At 42.6% G+C, this 17,373-nt stretch overlaps 2 protein-coding genes and 1 pseudogene across 5 annotated transcripts; all 3 read left to right on the top strand.

Moving 5' to 3' along the window:
• The first annotated feature begins 1,835 nt into the window (after positions 1-1,835).
• LOC109874154 (tRNA pseudouridine synthase A) lies at positions 1,836-5,078 on the top strand. Of its 3 annotated transcripts, none has more exons than XM_020465961.2 (6): positions 1,836-2,432; positions 2,921-3,147; positions 3,246-3,383; positions 3,575-3,677; positions 4,006-4,703; positions 4,901-5,078. In XM_020465961.2, the coding sequence occupies exons 1-6, from the start codon at positions 2,375-2,377 to the stop codon at positions 4,937-4,939; spliced, it is 1,263 nt and encodes a 420-aa protein (XP_020321550.1). In that variant the 5' UTR covers positions 1,836-2,374; the 3' UTR covers positions 4,940-5,078. The 3 variants fall into 3 exon arrangements, with proteins under 3 accessions (XP_020321550.1, XP_020321552.1, XP_020321551.1); XM_020465963.2 differs by having other exon boundaries at positions 1,836-1,987; XM_020465962.2 differs by having other exon boundaries at positions 1,837-2,152.
• Positions 5,079-6,517: 1,439 nt separating this feature from the next.
• Positions 6,518-10,120, top strand: LOC109873577 (nucleolar complex protein 4 homolog; annotated as a pseudogene).
• Positions 10,121-11,017: 897 nt separating this feature from the next.
• On the top strand, positions 11,018-17,025 carry LOC109874159 (vacuolar protein sorting-associated protein 29). Of its 2 annotated transcripts, XM_020465967.2 has the most exons (5): positions 11,063-11,149; positions 11,979-11,990; positions 15,660-15,851; positions 15,978-16,213; positions 16,342-17,025. In XM_020465967.2, exons 1-5 carry the CDS (start codon positions 11,147-11,149, stop codon positions 16,457-16,459), a joined length of 561 nt encoding a protein of 186 aa, XP_020321556.1. In that variant the 5' UTR covers positions 11,063-11,146; the 3' UTR covers positions 16,460-17,025. The 2 variants fall into 2 exon arrangements, with proteins under 2 accessions (XP_020321557.1, XP_020321556.1); XM_020465968.2 differs by lacking the exon at positions 11,979-11,990 and having other exon boundaries at positions 11,018-11,149.
• Positions 17,026-17,373: the final 348 nt, after the last annotated feature.

Below are 17,373 nucleotides of genomic sequence, written 5' to 3' on the forward strand. Positions count from 1 at the left end.
TGGAGTGAGACATGATGTCCCAGATGTGCTCAATTGGATTCAGGTCTGGGGAACGGGCAGGCCAGTCCATAGCATCAATACCTTCCTCTTGCAGGAACTGCTGACACACTCCAGCCACATTGTCTTGCATTAGGAGGAACCCAGGGCCAACCGCACCAGCATATGGTCTCACAAGGGGTCTGAGGATCTCATCTCGGTACCTAATGGCAGTCAGGCTACCTCTGGCGAGCACATGGAGGGCTGTGCGGCCCCCCCAAAGAAATGCCACCCCACACCATGACTGACCCACCGCCAAACCGGTCATGCTGGAGGATGTTGCAGGCAGCAGAACGTTCTCCACGGCGTCTCCAGACTGTCACGTCTGTCACATGTGCTCAGTGTGGACCTGCTTTCATCTGTGAAGAGCACAGGGCACCAGTGGCGAATTTGCCAATCTTGGTGTTCTCTGGCAAATTTAAAACGTCCTGCACGGTGTTGGGCTGTAAGCACAACCCCCACCTGTGGACGTCGGGCACTCATACCACCCTCATGGAGTGTGTTTCTGACCGTTTGAGCAGACACATCCACATTTGTGGCCTGCTGGAGGTCATTTTGCAGGGCTCTGGCAGTGCTTCTCCTGCTCCTCCTTGCACAAAGGCAGAGGTAGCGGTCCTGCTGCTGGGTTGTTGCCCTCCTACAGCCTCCTCCACGTCTCCTGATGTACTGTCCTGTCTCCTGGTAGAGTTTGGAGTGTGACTGTTTGAGGTTGTGGACAGGTGTCTTTTATACTGATAACAAGTTCAAACAGGTGCCATTAATACAGTTAACGAGTGGAGGACAGAGGAGCCTCTTAAAGAAGAAGTTACAAGTCTGTGAGAGCCAGAAATCTTGCTTGTTTGTAGGTGACCAAATACTTATTTTCCACCATAATTTGCAAATAAATTCATTAAAAATCCTACAATGTGATTTTCTGGATTTTTTTTCTCATTTTGTCTGTCATAGTTGAAGTGTACCTATGATGAAAATTACAGGCCTCTCATCTTTTTAAGTGGGAGAACTTGCACAATTGGTGGCTGACTAAATACTTTTTTGCCCCACTGTATATATAAGCATTTTTTTGAGGGGGGGGCACAATAGACTAAAAACAGCAGGAATTCGGCTCCAATTGAATCTTTTTTAAGGAAGTCTGTCCCCAAGTATTCCCACGCATAATAAAGACGTGATCATATACAAATGTAAGCACGGTTTGAAATGATTATGTTTTAGACAAACATTATATCTGTTTGTGCTTCTTGCAGTCAATTTGCCCTCTTCAAGTTGTTTGTAATTATGTTCCAGACCCCTGACCAGCCACTCAAGAAAAAAATCAGACTGCAGCTGAATCTAGTTGATGACCCCTGGTGTAAACTGTAGGGATACCCATGGTGCTGGAGGTCCGAGGTGCCCAGTGAGAGAAAGGCAGGTTGAGGTTTCTAGGAACAGAGTAGTGCAGAAGGTGTCATATGCTGAGGCAGGGAAGAGAGAAGTAGTGGAAGATGGGTCCAGGGTGAGGGATCCTAAGAGCATCCCTGTGAGTAGGCCGAAGTCAATAGAGAGTGATAGGAATAACATGCGCTTCAGTAAGTTTTAGCATTTATAGCCATGGTTGTCAATTGTACTGTAGAAATTAAGCGAAAGTCACATAAATAGACGTTGTGGTGGCAGCAGCAGAGAAGTACTTGGGATTGCGAGGATTTGCTGCAGAACATCTGCAAGGGGTGTTGAGTGGTAGTGTTATGTCCTCTCAGTCTGGAGTAGGACTAGATAGGGTTGAATAGTGAGGTGGGTGGCGTATCAAAGAATATAATGTAGCTAGACCGTTAATGGCCCCACACACCAGTACAGTAGGTGGTGGTGTATGCAACCTAAAAGTTGGACGCGATCTGCCAAGCAAATCCCAAAGAAGAAGAAGAAGAAGAAGAAGAAGAAGAGGAGTCCAGTTTGCCCGAAAGCCACACGAAGAAGAAAGGTCAAAGTTGATCTTGTCCATGTGTTGGTCAGCGGTAGTTAGCTAGCTACTTGTAAAAGGGTTTCATCTAGCATTTTTGTGATTGTACAAATGTCGTAACTGGATAAACTCCCGACTTTGTGCTATAAGCAAGGCGTGTATTTAACGATTGTTCGTGGATCACTCGTGAGTCTCCTGCAAATGATTTGTTTCATCTTATAGCAAAAGTGTTATTGCTAGTCATGGTAGCTAGCTAGCTAACCATAGGAAATGTCTTGTGATGAAGCTAGTTTAGTTAGCTAGCTGAATCACTAACGATAGCTAGCTATCTCCTAATTTTGATCTTCAGAACTTTAACATTATCATAAAGCTTGTTAAACTTCTTAACATTCAATGAAGACATGAGCAATGCAGAAAATTCGAGCCTTGATAGCAAGTCCACGAGTGTTGAGTATCAAAAGCAACGGTAAGCCCATTTAGCAAAATTAGCTGACTAGTTCGAGGGAAAGTCGATTTGAGTATGTCATCGATATTATAGTAGCTGGCGATCTAACGTTAACTCGTGTTAAGCGGTCAAGTAATGATGAGCATTTGTTGGCACCTCCTCCAGGTAACGTCAGTCCTGTAGATCTGACATTATTGGAAGGATGTCACCTGTAGTAATGAACCGTATTGTATTTACATATCCATACCTTTTTTAGATTAGTACTGATCCACCTTACAAGTATTGATTTCAGCCCAAAGCTGGATTTAATTTCAGAAAGTTGTTCCCTCCCGTCTGGTTATCTTCACCCCCCTTTACTGAAAATCACATCTGAGATCAAGGAATTGTATACGTGGAATAACTAGGTGTGAGTGCACACTTACCCTGGTAGTGAATGAACAGGGCTGAAATGTCATAACTTGAATGAAATACATCCCTTCACTCACTGGCAATTTTTTTGTTTTTATCAGGTTGGCTTTACAAGTGTGCAGGGATAAGGTGGATAATGAGTGAAGAGTCAGGGAATGTGCAGAACAAGCCAGTGAAACGAGTGGAGGAGGGAAATGGAGAGTCTGGTGAGCACATCAGAAAGAAGCTTAAGTCTGATGTAGAACAGACTGGCGATGAGAGGAAACACCCCAAAAGAAAAGTGGTCCTGCTTTTGGCGTATTCAGGCAAAGGTTACTACGGTATGCAGGTTGGTATTAACCCTCTTAATCTTTCCATAAATCGTATTCCATGTGTTTTTAAACAAAATTGCTACTTTCTAAATTCTTAATCTGTTTTGTGTTTCAGAGAAATGCTGGATCTTCCCAGTTCAAAACCATTGAGGATGAGCTGGTTACAGCACTGATTAAGTCTGGGTGCATCCCAGACAACCATGGAGATGATATGAAAAAAATGTCATTCCAAAGATGTGCAAGAACGGACAAGGTATGGGAGACAAACATGGAAAGAGCTTAGTTTCTGTCAGAACAAATGCGTCCCTTGAGCAAGTAGTCTTACATACCTGTGTTTTATACCTGAAGTAATGGAATGCACGGGATAAGACATGCACTGTGTGTGGCCTCAAACACAAATGGATTATTACCTTGCTTTGTGATCAGCACCATTTGTTTTGTCAGGGTGTTTCTGCAGCAGGTCAAGTGGTCTCTCTAAAACTGTGGATGATTGAAGACATAAAGGAAAAGCTCAACTCCAATCTTCCACCACAGATCCGAGTGCTGGGTGAGATCGCACTGCTTCCAGTTAAAAGTGTTGGAGATAAGCCTAAACCCTTCACAAGGAAGCCCATGGTGTCAGAATTTAGAATACGTTCTTGAAGTCTAGGTGGTTGCTTTTGGGAAGTCATTGATTACACTTTTTGTGAAAATATGTTGGACGTGGGATGACAATGGAATTGTTAATTGTCTCATGCTGTTTATTCTGCTTATTGTTTTGAATATATATATATATATATTACTCTTTTTTATTTTTTATTATTATCTAAAAAATAACTTATGTCGGTTACCAGTGTGGTTCCACATAGTTTGTGATATTTTTTTTGTCCCGGTAGGTCTGAAACGAGTGACTGGGGGCTTCAATTCTAAAAACAGCTGTGATGCCCGCACGTACTCCTACATGCTCCCCACTGTGGCCTTCGCCCCAAAAGACTATAGCACTGAGAATTCTATTGCATTCCGCCTGGAGCCAGAGACACTGCAGAGAGTAAATTGTCTGTTTGGCAGCTACAAGGGCACTCATAACTTTCACAACTTCACCTCCCAGAAGGCCGCGCGGGACCCCAGCGCCCGCCGTTACATCACAGAGATGACCTGTGGCGAGCCCTTTGTGCGCGGCGGCGCTGAGTTTGCTGAGATTACCGTGCGTGGCCAGAGCTTCATGATGCATCAAATCCGGAAAATGATTGGCCTGGTGATAGCTGTGGTGAAGGGTTATTCTGGGGATGAGGTGTTAAAGCGAAGCTGGGGCGAGGAGAAGGTGGATGTACCCAAGGCCCCTGGGCTGGGCCTGGTGCTCGAGAAGGTGCACTTTGACAGGTACAACAAGCGCTTCGGTGGGGACGGCCTCCATGAGTGCCTGGAGTGGACTGAAGAGGAGCAGGCTATCTTGGCCTTCAAGGAGGAACACATCTACCCCAGCATTGTGGAGACGGAGTGCCAGGAAGGGTCCATGGCCAGCTGGATGGCCACACTGCCCATACACGACTTTAAGGCCACTGCGAAAGGGGCTCAGGATAAGGACAGGGGGCAGGTGGGTGAATCCAACAGAATAATATTTGCCAGTTCAATTGTCTGGTTTTTTTTTTTTAAATCCAACAAAATGTTCAACATTAGTAGCTTAATCATCAACTAGGAGCAGTTCACACTGAGGAGTCATAAAACTATCTTTTTGGGAGATACCATCACCCTCTTTTTTTTCTTTAACCCATAAAATGTTTCAATTTTCAGGATGATGATGAGGGTAATGGTTCAGATTCTGCACTTTGAAGTCTCCAGCGAGTAGAAAGACACCCTTTGCTGTATCCTCTCAAGAATGAGCTTTTGTTTTGCTATGGAAATGCATTGTCAATAATGCCACTGATTTTACATAATACGTTTGAATAAACATTTTGTTCTTTAATTTAAACCATTGAGCGTGAATCCTTTCCAGTGGTCATCTTTAACACATTGTATTTTGGAGGATTTGTTAGCTGGAAGCATTCATAAAACAAACACAGCTTGAGAAGACAGACAGGTCTATGATGGGATGCCATGAAATGAATTGTGGTATTTGATAACAATGTTAATCAATTATGAAAGTATATTTCATTACAGTACTTCTAGAATATTTGAGATACTTGGAATATTATTTGGCCATGCCCAGCACGATATACCCAAAGACTGCAAGGGTGCGAAATTAGAACTAAGTACGTCTATAGGATCCACAACTGAAAACAAGAGGCAACTTCGGAGGTGCAAGATGAGTTCGGAAGATGGTATAAAAACACCCCAAATGGACACAAATTATTATTTAGAGCAGGAAACATGCCAGCGATGTGTAAGACGTTATTTAGTATCTACGGGTATGTAACTAAACAGAATGTGGTCCATGTTATCGTTGCGTTTTGAAAGCTAGTTAATCAGACCCCCATATTAATTCTGCCCTGATAGTTCTATTGGTTATTGACGATCCATATTCGATATCAATGCACGTTCTTCACTTTCATCCTCAGTCAAAGAGAATAAAGTTGTTTGTGTGATCAATGGATGTAGTAAGCTGTTCTGCTCATCATTAGCAGTGGCGGTTCTAGACCATTTCAACTGGGGGGGCCAAGCTTTGGCCAGTTGTACTGTTAGAGGGGCCAGTAACAGAAGTTATTTTTGTCATATTGTTTTCACTGCAGGCATTAGTTATGTAAAAATGATTTCATGCTCCACATTTAGGGGGGCCACAAGGCCCCCCCCCAGAACCGCTAGAGGGGAGACCTGTATGTTGGGCAACTGCCCAAAGAAGACATGGGTACAGCACATCCACTTGTTATGTTGGAAAAGGTCACTAATAAATGATTCTGTTCTAGTTAAAAACAAGTCAATATGCTTTGATTAAATGTACAATATCCTCGCCCATGAGGAAATTCTGACAGAGTAACTGTACAGTACCAGTCAAAAGTTTGGACACACCTACTCATTCAATAGTTGTTCTTTGTTTTAACTATTTTCTACATTGTAGAATAATAGTGAAGACATCAAAACTATGAAGTAACACACATGGAGTCATGTAGTAACCAAAAAAGTGTTAAATAAATCAAAATATATTTTATTTTTCTTTAATTAAACTAGCCACCCTTTGCCTTGATGACAGCTTTGCAGACTTTTGGCATTCTCTCAACCAGCTTCACCTGGAATGCTTTTCCAATAGTCTTGAAGGAGTTCCCACATATGCTGAGCACTTGTTGGCTGCTTTTCCTTCACGCTGCGGTCCACCTCATCCCAAACCATCTCAATTGGGTTGAGGTCGGGTGATTGTGAAGGCCAGGACATTTGTTGCAGCACTCCATCACTCTCCTTCTTGGTCAAATAGCTCCAATGAAGGAGAGTGCCCTGTGTTCACTGATGAAGTTTGCCTCCACGGAAGGGAAGTTCCCCCTCCATGACTTGGACTGGAGTGAACACTACAGCTTCCCAAGGAAACTCATCCAGGTAGGGGGTTCAATTAAATACTACATGTTAGTTGCCTTGCACGAATGTTACACCATTTAAGAGGTCATTAGGGTTCATTGGTATACCAAAGAGGCAAGTTTGAAACTGGACCCACCTGTATTTATGCCATTTAGCAGCAATGATATTATATACATAATTGTTCAGCAGACAGTCATGCGTACATACATTGTTAGTATGGGTGGCCCCAGCAGGAATTGAACACATGATTCTTGGCGTTGCAAGCGCCATGCTCTACTAACTGAGCCACACCATGCTCTACTAACAGAGCCACACCTGAAACGTTTAGATTTTGTCCATCTGTAGCAATCCATTGCTCTGTGAACAGGCAGTGGTGGAGTGGCTGCTCTCTCAGGAGGACGATATGGCACTTCTTATCTCCAGATTTCAGGACTACCTAGATATGGAGGATGTGCGTCACTACGTCTTGAGCTCCGTCCACGAGAACGTGAGCAGGGTGATGGACAGAAACAAAGGGGTGAGCCCCAATAGGACTGGTGTCTGTGATTGGAGGTTCTAAATGAGATGGTTTATCGTAGCTTGTTTAGTTGTCGGTTTTATAGCGGTTATCTATTGTAAAACATTCTTCACTAATTCTCTTCCATCACCTCGGTTGACCTGTGCTCAACACCTTCGCTCAAGTTTTAGACTGTGTTGTCTGACTGATGTTGTTGGTTTAGAATGGTCTTGTCTCTTCAGGCAGTGATGCCCATTTACCAGAACAATGTTTTCACTCTTACTGTCCAATGTTAACAGGCCTAGCCAGGAGTGAGAACTCACCAACTTCCTGCTTTAACAGGAAGGTCAGTCCCTTCCAGCCTGCTGTTGTGCTCTTCTACTATATATTAAAATATAACAAATCATTTTTTGTAACTTGTATGCAACAATTAGAAATTGGCCATGTTATTCCATTATTACTGCAAGGGGCTCAAGAGTGCAAAGGTGCCATTAACTTATCAGAGTGGCAGAGATGCCAAATTCTCTGGACGCCTCTTCCCAATAGCTAAACACCTGAAGCTTCGGGGCATGTGTGGGATTCTGACATTTTTTTACGTAGCTGCTGCTCCTTCCTCCCTGCGGCCATTATCGGATGTCATTGTCTGTGTAGCCTATAAACTTCGACACTTTATAGAACAAACTTCTGTCCGTAACAGTAGGTAATTACAAATATAAGCACGACACAGACATGTAGTCTTTTTTGCAAACAATGATTGAGTTATATTATTAGCCTAAATGATGTAATGAACAGCAAAATCACTAGCATATGTCAATCTGCTATCCCCAATAGTAGAAAAGTTGACCTATTGGTCAGCTTGTCGTTCTGTGCGAGAAAGAAAAGGCCTATTCCAAACAGACTCTGGTACAGTTGTGGGATGATAGATCCCAAATTCATACAACCAGTAGGCCTAGGCTACACCCCAAAATTATTTATTCACATTAAAAGCAGAGCACAAGGCAGTAGGATACTCACAAATGTTCATTCCATAATGCAATTAACGGGAAAACACCATTGTGAGCGGTTTCATGTGACAGATGAAAATATCCGATAGAAATGTTGAAAGGAGGGAGATCTAAAGATGCAACAACGAGCATGGGTTGCTTGCTTATATGACTAGGATTATGCCTTTGGCTACTGGACAATGAAAGAAAGTTGTTGGGAGAAAAAGGCTACTTGTTTCAATAGCATATGGAAGTCTTTATAAAATAATTGCCTGCACGTTTGGTTGGATTTGGGCTAGACTACTTTGAAGCATGGCGGTTACCTTCAGTCGCGCAGTCTCAGCCTTAGCCTTAACTGATTGTGTGATTTTATTGCCCCTTGATTCATTCTACAGCTAAACACGAAGACTGGAAAGCAGCCAAACTAAAAGTAAGCAAAGTCTCCTATCAACTACAAGAAACTGCATTTTTGTGTCTGGTGATAAGTATTTGTATCGCTGTAAGTGTGAATGTAATGATCATCTCTCCTTCCCATCAGGAAGACAGGTGCCTTTGAGCGGTCGTGGCTTAGGTTTCGGAAGTATAAGGTATAAGGTCAACTATAACATGTAGACCACCTTGTTTGGACTGGAGTCTGCAGCCCAGAATAACATTTTCCTTCTCATGTCTGTCTGTTGCCCCCTGTAGTTACCCAACAGCATGTACAAGAAGGTGCTGGTGATCCTCTGTGACTCCATCCTGCCCCACATAGCAATCCCACACTGATGATCAACTTCCTGGCTGCAGCCTATGATGTTGGCGAGTTGGGTTTCCATCGTCTGTTTTCATAGACTGTTCTATAGAAGACAATCTGAGTGGATGCTATGCTGTACTGAAAGAGAGTAGACCTCTCTTTCATGCTTACTCCATTAACTATCGATGACTAGCATTTCATCCTCACATTTGCTGTAAATTTATTTACAGTCAACAACACCTTTTGTCCATTGTGTCTCATCTTTCTCTCAAAGTCACCTGCCAGTCTACTTGGTAGCAGCGTTTGCCAAGGGTCTGTCCCACCTGGCCCTCAAGGCCCTGCCTGCTGCCTTGCTCATGGTACTGTCCTTCATCTACAACCTGATCCGCCTCCATCCTGGCTGCCGAGTCCTCATTCACCGACCCAGTGCAGCAGATGGTAGGGTGTTCCCATTTCACCCCATACACTCACCTGTCTGGAGATGGGAATGAATTAGATACTGATTATAATGTTGTGGTGGGTTTACATTTAGGCAAAGTCTCAAAGGGCTTTCCAATAGACAGCAGATTGTTTGTCATTTCATGTGTGTGTGCTTGAACAGAAGCCTGTGTTGATCCCTACCTGATGGAGGAGGAGGACCCCACCCAGTGCCATGCCCTGGAAAGCAGCCTGTGAACTACAGGTATGTAGGGATGTCCGGAGAAACACACATGATCCATAGAGATGAACACAACGAAATCTCACTCATTGCTCTTAACTTTTTACTCCTGCTTTCCTCCTGAGTATAGACTCTTCAGAAGCATTGCCAGCCTGATGTGGCCAAGGCTGCCATGGCGATCAACAAGCCCGTCACAGCAGGAGGATGACATCAGCGAGGTCCTGGAGTTATCAACCTATAAGGTGAGGTGAGGTTTCATTGGTTGGTTAGGATATAATGTCTGGTGTGGATTCTTCCTTTGTTATCATTTCTTTGCATGTATATTTATATTGGTGTTTGTCACCATGTTATTGTTGGAATGTGTTTCCATGTCTGTGCACATAGCAGATGGAGCAGGACCTGAAGCAGAGCAAGACTGTGCCACTGGAGTTTGACCCTGCCATCTAGCTACTGCAGGGCACTGGAGGAGTGGGGGTACTGGGCCTGCACTTCTCTCTAGAGTAGAGACAACCAGCACCAGGACATTCATACACCCAGCTCTTTGGACCTCCCTCCAATATCCCCTTTATATTTCAGCTCCACATTTTTCTCTTGTTTTCTGTTTGGGATTCATTGTACTTCAATCATGTGTGTTTCCCGAGTGGCGCAGTGGCGGTCTAAGGCACTGCATCTCAGTGCTCGAGGCATCACTACAGACCCTGGTTTGATCCCGGGCTGTATCACAACCCGGCCGTGATCGGGAGTCCCATAGGGTGGCGCAATTGGCCCAGCATCGTCCAGGTTTGGCCCGGGGTAGGCCGTCATTGTAAATAAGAATTTGTTCTTAACTGACTTGCCTAGTTAAATAAGGGTTCAATAAAAAATATAAACCTTAGGAAACTGTGCGCTGTGTTTAATATTGAGGATTATTGTCAGATAAGATTTACAATGTTTTGTAGATGTTGACATTGGTATGCATGTGTGCAATCTCTGTTGGACATGGAATGATACAATATCTATAACCATTTTAAGCAGAAGTCATATAAAGTTTGACAGGGAGGGAGTTGCACTTAAAAGATATATTCACAACTCTATGCACCATGTTTATAATGCATTTCAATGGGCGCATTAAGATATAAAAATAAGGCAATGAAGTTGTTCAGAAATGTCAGAAATCCACCTAGAGTTTGATCATGATTCTGTTACATTACATTACACAGTCATTAAGCGTCTTCTGTACAGGGGAGTTTAGTTAAGCGCTCAGATGCTTGGTCTCAACATCAATGCACAAAACTTGCAGTACGGTTTAGAAAACATAAGGACCGTGTCTTTCATATCAGTCACAAATCATTTTCAGAAAACAAAAGGTTAAATTGATACCCACTTTTACAGAGTTAGTGTACCGGAGGAGGAAAGCACCCATAGCTGTATGAATCTGTGCAAAACTGCTACAGAACGTGTATATTTTTTTATTTAAATTAGTCATTCTCGCTGTTGAAAGATTAGGTCCTTTCTTTCGAAAGCCGTATTGCATTAGATTAGATTCCACTTTTCTCACATGAGCGTATGTCCTACATTGGAATCCGTAGGATTGCTCAGCATTCATTGGCTTGCATGATCGTTGTCACTGCTTACGTCAATACGCGTAGCTGCTTCCTGAAGCTTAGCAGATCCAGCAAAATAGAAGATGGTAAGTCTGGAAAGACAGTAAATATTAGATTTCGAGGCTTATTTATGTTTCGTGAACATTACTTGTATGAAGACGTGAGCACTAGCCTTGTTACCGTAAAATCTACCTCTAGATCCCGGTAAATAAAACTTGTGAAGTCTGTTGGTCTGCTAAGTTAGCTAGCTACGATCACATGACAGTGGAAAATGTGATCTGAATAAGCGTCAAAACACCGCCTGTATTCGGTTGTACTTTTTATGTTTGTCATTATTTGTTCGTTTTTACAAATCGGTGTGATGAGCTTGCTCGAGTAGCTAGCTAACGTTATTTAATTTCCTTCTCAAATTGTTAGCAAGCTTCAGACAGTAGCTAACTAGTCAGAAATGCTAGCTAGCGTGTGATTTTCAAAAACAAAATCTGGTTTAACTAACGTTACACACCATGTGCTTTACACATCGCAGTTATTTACGAATATAAATTCAGTAATGTGAGTTTTTGTATTTGTTTGATTTTGAACTTTATGGCCCTTTTTAACGTTTTGTGTGGTAGGGACACTTCATCACTCACACTCTCTAGTTTGATATAACCTGCAACCCACTAACAATTAAGGCTATTTACTATTGTCACCTAGCTAACGCTTCTTATTTGTTATGAATATTTCATTACTTTATTCATCCACTTTTAATTTATAATTTCAGTTTTCACTCTTGTTCTTTTTTCCTTTCCAATCTTTGACCATGCTTCATGTAAATCTCTCCACGCACATCTTGCTTTCCACCCCTTTCACCCACCATTCCCTTCCCACCCTCCCACCACTCCCTGTCTCCAATCAACCTCTGCTTGTATTCAGGCTGTTCACCGGGTAAGTGCCCTGTTCTCTGTGTTGGATCTTGTCTTCTGCCCGTTCTGTAGTCTTGTTTTGCGGGGGGAGATGGCTGTCATAGTAACACTCCACACCTCACTATTCTCTGCAGGTTAGGCCTATAATGATGCCCTAATAGCAAATATATATTCATTTATTGCATTCATCCATTAACACACATAGACACTTAGAATGCTGCATTCCATTCAGGTGAGAATATTGAGCAATTCTGATTTATTTATTTATCAGTAACCATGTTTCCATCTACAGTTTTTATGCGAGTAAAGTAGCAACGGGTCATCAAAATTGTCAAAGGTTTTAAAAATAATTATAATAAATGCAATAGTTGGATAATGGATAAAGATACTCCAAGCCATTTTAAATGTTTTTAATCCATCAGATATTTACTGAATTATAGCACACACAATTATAGCACACACAATGGCACGGACAAATAATGAATGGCTTTCAAGTGATTGTCAGATTTCACTTTTTTATTTATAGAATGCACTGAAATATAATTTTTTTAAATGGTATCGGGTAATAAAAAATGGTGTTAAAAATAAAGACAATTATTTGTGACTCAGATGCATAAAGACAAATACAAGTATCCATTATCCATAATAATCTCATCATGTAGGCTATCCTACCAGCACTGTATCTGCGAGCATTTGGCAAGCGCTCTGGTGCTAAAACCAGACTAGGCACATTTGCTATTTAACACAACAGTTTTTGTGACAAAACTATCGGTATAGTTGAAAATGCGATCGTAGTCACACACTGAATTTTGTTGGAAACACACAACTGGTGGAAAAATGCGTATCATTTTCTTTATGCGGATTTTAGAATATTCACATGAAAATCTGTCGCCAATTGGATGGGAACCTAGCTAGGACCCACTTTTCCATCCTGTTTTTATGCGAGTAAAGTCATACTGTATATTAAAAGAGAAATCACAACAGCTGTGATGGAAACAGGAAGTTCCAGTACAATTTCACTAATTGGATGGAAACCAACAGTTGAAGTCGGAAGTTTACATACACTTAGGTTGGAGTCATTAAAACTAGTTTTTTCAACCACTCCACAAATTTCTTGTTAACAAACTATAGTTTTGGAAAGTCTGTTAGGACATCTACTGTGCATGACACAAGTACGTTTTCAAACAATTGTTTACAGACAGATTATTTCACTTATAATTCACTGTATCACAATTCCAGTGGGTCAGAAGTTTACATACACTAAGTTGACTGTGCCTTTAAACAGCTTAGAAAATGGCTTTAGAAACTTCTGATGGGCTAATTGACATCATTTTAGTCAATTGGAGGTGTACCTGTGGATGTATTTCAAGGCCTACCTTCAAACTCAGTGCCTCTTTGCTGGACATCATGGGAAAATCAAAGGAAATCAGCCAAGACCTCAGAAAAAATATTGTAGACATCCACAAGTCTGGTTTATCCTTGGGAGCAATTTCCAAATCCCTGAAGCTACCACGTTCATCTGTACAAACAATAGTACGCAAGTATGAACACCATGGGACCATGCAGCCGTCATACCGCCCAGGAAGGAGACGCGTTCTGTCTCCTAGAGATTAACGTACTTTGGTGCGGAAAGTGCAAATCAATCCCAGAACAACAGCAAAGGACCTTGTGAAGATGATGGAGAAAACAGGTACAAAAGTATCTATATCCAAAGTAAAACGAGTCCTATATCGACATAATCTGAAAGGCAGCTCAGCAAGGAAGAAGCCACTGCTCCAAAACCGCCATTAAAAAAGCCAGACTACGGTTTGCAACTGCACATGGGGACAAAGATCATACTTTTTGGAGAAATGCCCTCTGGTCTGATGAAACAAAAACAGAACTGTTTGGCCATAATGACCATCGTTATGTTTGGAGGAAAAAGGGGGAGGCTTGCGAGCCGAAGAACACCATCCCAACCATGAAGGAGGGGGGTGGCAGCATCATGTTGTGGGGGTGCTTTGCTGCAGGAGGGACTGGTGCACTTCACAAAATAGATGGCATCATGAGGAGGGAAAATTATGTGAATATATTGAAGGAACATCTCAAGACATCAGTCAGGAAGTTAAAGCTTGGTGGCAAATGGGTCTTCCAAATGGACAATGACCCCAAGCATACTTCTAAAGTTGTGGCAAAATGGCTTAAGGACAACAAAGTCAAGATATTGGAGTGGCCATCTCAAAGCCCTGACCTCAATCCAATAAAACATTTGTGGGCAGAACTGAAAAAGCTTGTGCGAGCAAGGAGGCCTACAAACCTGACTCAGTTACACCAGCTCTGTCAGGAGGAATGGGCCAAAATTCACCTAGCTTATTGTGGGAATCTTGTGGAAGGCTACCCAAAACATTTTTACCCAAGTTAAACGATTTAAAGGCAATGCTACCAAATTCTAATTGAGTGTATGTTAACTTCTGATCCACTGGGAATGTGATGAAAGAAATTAAAGCTGAATTAAATCATTCTCTACTATTATTCTGACATTTCACATTCTTAAAATAAAGTGGTGATCCTAACTGACCTACGACAGGGAATTATTACTAGTATTAAATATCAGGAGTTGTGAAAAACTGAGTTGAAATGTGTTTGGCTAAGGTGTATGTAAACATCTGACTTCAACTGGAGCTATAGTCTGTGATTATGGAGTTTGGATGCACTGACCTTTTGGGCTGGTTTCATGGTGATGTAGGATGACTTTTCTGATGTCTGATTGTGGTGTGGAAAAATCAATAAACTTTTCTTGTTTGGGCCTAACGAGTGGCACAGCGGTCTAAGGCACTGCAGTGCTTGAGGTGTCATACAGACCCGGGTTCGATCCCAGGCTGTGTTACAGCCGGCCGTGACCGGGAAACCTGTAAGGCGGCGCACAATTGGGCCAGCGTCGTCCGGGTTAGGGGAGGGTTTGGCCGGCCGGGATTTACTTGTCCCATCATGCTCTAGTGACTCCTTGTGGCAGGTCGGGAGCCTGCAAGCTGACCTCGGTTGCCAACTGGATGGTATTTCCTCCGACACATTGGTTCGGCTGGCTTCCAGGTTAAGCGAGCAGTGCGGCTTGGCAGGGTCGTGTTTCGGAGGATGCATGGCTCTCGACTTCGCCTTTCCCAAGTGCGTACGGGAGTTGCAGGGATGCGACAAGACTGTATCTACCAATTGGCTATCATGAAAAAGAGGTAAAAGTACCAAAAATAAACCACTTTTCTTCTTTGTCTGAAACTAGGATTATTTTGATTAGTCGCAGGTCAGACAAACTGATCCAAACGTGGGGATAGCCTTGTCCCTAAGGGGACAAGAAGCTTTAGTCCTTGACCAAATTGTCAGAACACAATCTTATCTTCCAGCACTAATTACGATGGAGTATTGATATACCCTACCTAAGAGAACATGCAAAAAAAGTGATCATCCAACTCAATGACCAATGTTGTGGTATTTGTTTATGATGAATTGACATGTAATACAACAGACTTGTTGAAAATGTGAAAGTCACATGTTGAATTTCAATTAATTTCCTGAGTTGACTGAGCTGAAATGGTATAGATGCCAAACTTAATGTCACCCACAGCCTACATTTCGTAAGTATGACTGAGCCCCCTCTCGTAACTGTTGCTAACATAAATACTGTTGCTAACATAACTCTCCGTCCATTGTTTGATGACAGTTGGTCCTGGTGTTAGGTGACCTGCACATCCCCCACCGATGTAACACCCTTCCAGCCAAGTTCAAGAAGCTGCTAGTGCCAGGCAAAATCCAGCACATCCTCTGTACAGGCAACCTTTGCACCAAGGAGAGCTATGACTACCTGAAGACCCTGGCTGGGGATGTACACATCGTCAGGGGAGACTTTGATGAGGTTTTTGTCTCTGCTTCCCTTCTGCTTTATTACATGATCCATTGTCTTGAAACTTATATGTAAACCTTTAATGGGTTAGAACAGTGCATGAACTGTAGTGTGTTTTTGGCCTTCTCTGCCCTACAGAACCTGAACTACCCGGAGCAGAAGGTGGTGACAGTAGGTCAGTTTAAGATTGGCCTGATCCATGGGCACCAGGTTATCCCCTGGGGGGACATGGCAAGCCTGGCCCTGCTGCAGAGGCAGCTTGACGTCGACATCCTCATCTCTGGACACACGCACAAGTTCGAGGCCTTCGAAAACGAGAACAAGTTCTACATCAACCCCGGCTCAGCAACTGGAGCCTACAACGCACTGGAAAGGTAATGGAGGCATTTTTACAGATTAAGCCGTTCACATATTTATTGGGTCATTTAGCAGGTGACTTGGTAAATTGCTAACCGCTAGCATTAGTCTGAGCCTTCCTCTCTTTTGTTTGGTTTCTCCTCAGCAACATCATCCCATCCTTTGTATTGATGGACATCCAAGCATCCACAGTGGTGACATATGTCTACCAGCTCATTGGAGATGATGTGAAAGTGGAGAGGATTGAGTACAAGAAATCCTAAAACCAGGACTGAAGTAGGGGGCTCTGTTGTTCACTTAGCGTATCGTTTCATTCCTTTCTACCTGCAGCTCCAACTACTTCACCATTAATGCTTGACTTGGGCAGGAGCTCACCAGAGCTGAGTATCTGCACCTCAAATGTTCTACTGCTTGAGCTCCTGTTCCTCTTATAGAATAATAGCGCCAAAGTATTGTGGAGCTCCTGCGCCTAAATATAAACAGTACCAGCGCACAATGAGTACTGGAACCTATTTCAGTCCAAGTCAAGCACTGGTCACCACAATGCTAATGCTGTACCATATCTGTTTGCCACGTAACTCTATAAAGAAATGTACAATATTGTTTTATATTTCATCAGCATTTCCTTGTGTTTCACCCACCATCTGGTGTCTGTAGAGAATGCAATAAGATCATGAGTTTGCGTAATGTCATTAAAATAAATATTTTTAATTTTACGTATTGGGATGTAAAATGTCCTGTAAGTACATGTAACTCCATGGCCTTTATCTTCCTGTAGTGGGCCTTCTCTCACTCATTTTCCCCACAATAAAAATCCAATTTCACTTTCTTTCAGTCACTTGTTGTTATTAAATTGTAAGACTAACACCTATAGAAAATGTCACCACATGTAAAAACACTGACAACAAATGAGCGTTGCTGTCATGTATCCGATAAGTTAGTGAATTAGTCATCTCCCCCATGAACAGTGATCTCATGCATTCACTCATCTCCTCTAACTCCAGGTCATCTTCCCATTGGTTGAACCCTGATGACAAAGGCACAGATGTAAACCGTAACCGTAATAGCCTTGGTTTCATGCATGTTAACATTAGAAGCCTCCTCCCTAAGTTTGTTCTATTCACTGCTTTAGCACACTCTGCCAACCCGGATGTTCTAGCTGTGTCTGAATCCTGGC

Source organism: Oncorhynchus kisutch, linkage group LG29 (genome assembly GCF_002021735.2).
Source record: "Oncorhynchus kisutch isolate 150728-3 linkage group LG29, Okis_V2, whole genome shotgun sequence".
Lineage (NCBI taxonomy): Eukaryota > Metazoa > Chordata > Actinopteri > Salmoniformes > Salmonidae > Oncorhynchus > Oncorhynchus kisutch.

Coding starts and splice junctions, on each gene's coding strand:
- LOC109874154 (XM_020465961.2), top strand. CDS start 2,375: ATGCAGAAAATTCGAGCCTTGATAGCAAGTCCACGAGTGTTGAGTATC. Junction 2,433..2,920: donor GTTGAGTATCAAAAGCAACG/GTAAGCCCATTT, acceptor TGTTTTTATCAG/GTTGGCTTTACAAGTGTGCA. Junction 3,384..3,574: donor GATGTGCAAGAACGGACAAG/GTATGGGAGACA, acceptor TTGTTTTGTCAG/GGTGTTTCTGCAGCAGGTCA.
- LOC109874159 (XM_020465967.2), top strand. Junction 15,852..15,977: donor TCAGGGGAGACTTTGATGAG/GTTTTTGTCTCT, acceptor TCTGCCCTACAG/AACCTGAACTACCCGGAGCA. Junction 16,214..16,341: donor GCCTACAACGCACTGGAAAG/GTAATGGAGGCA, acceptor GTTTCTCCTCAG/CAACATCATCCCATCCTTTG.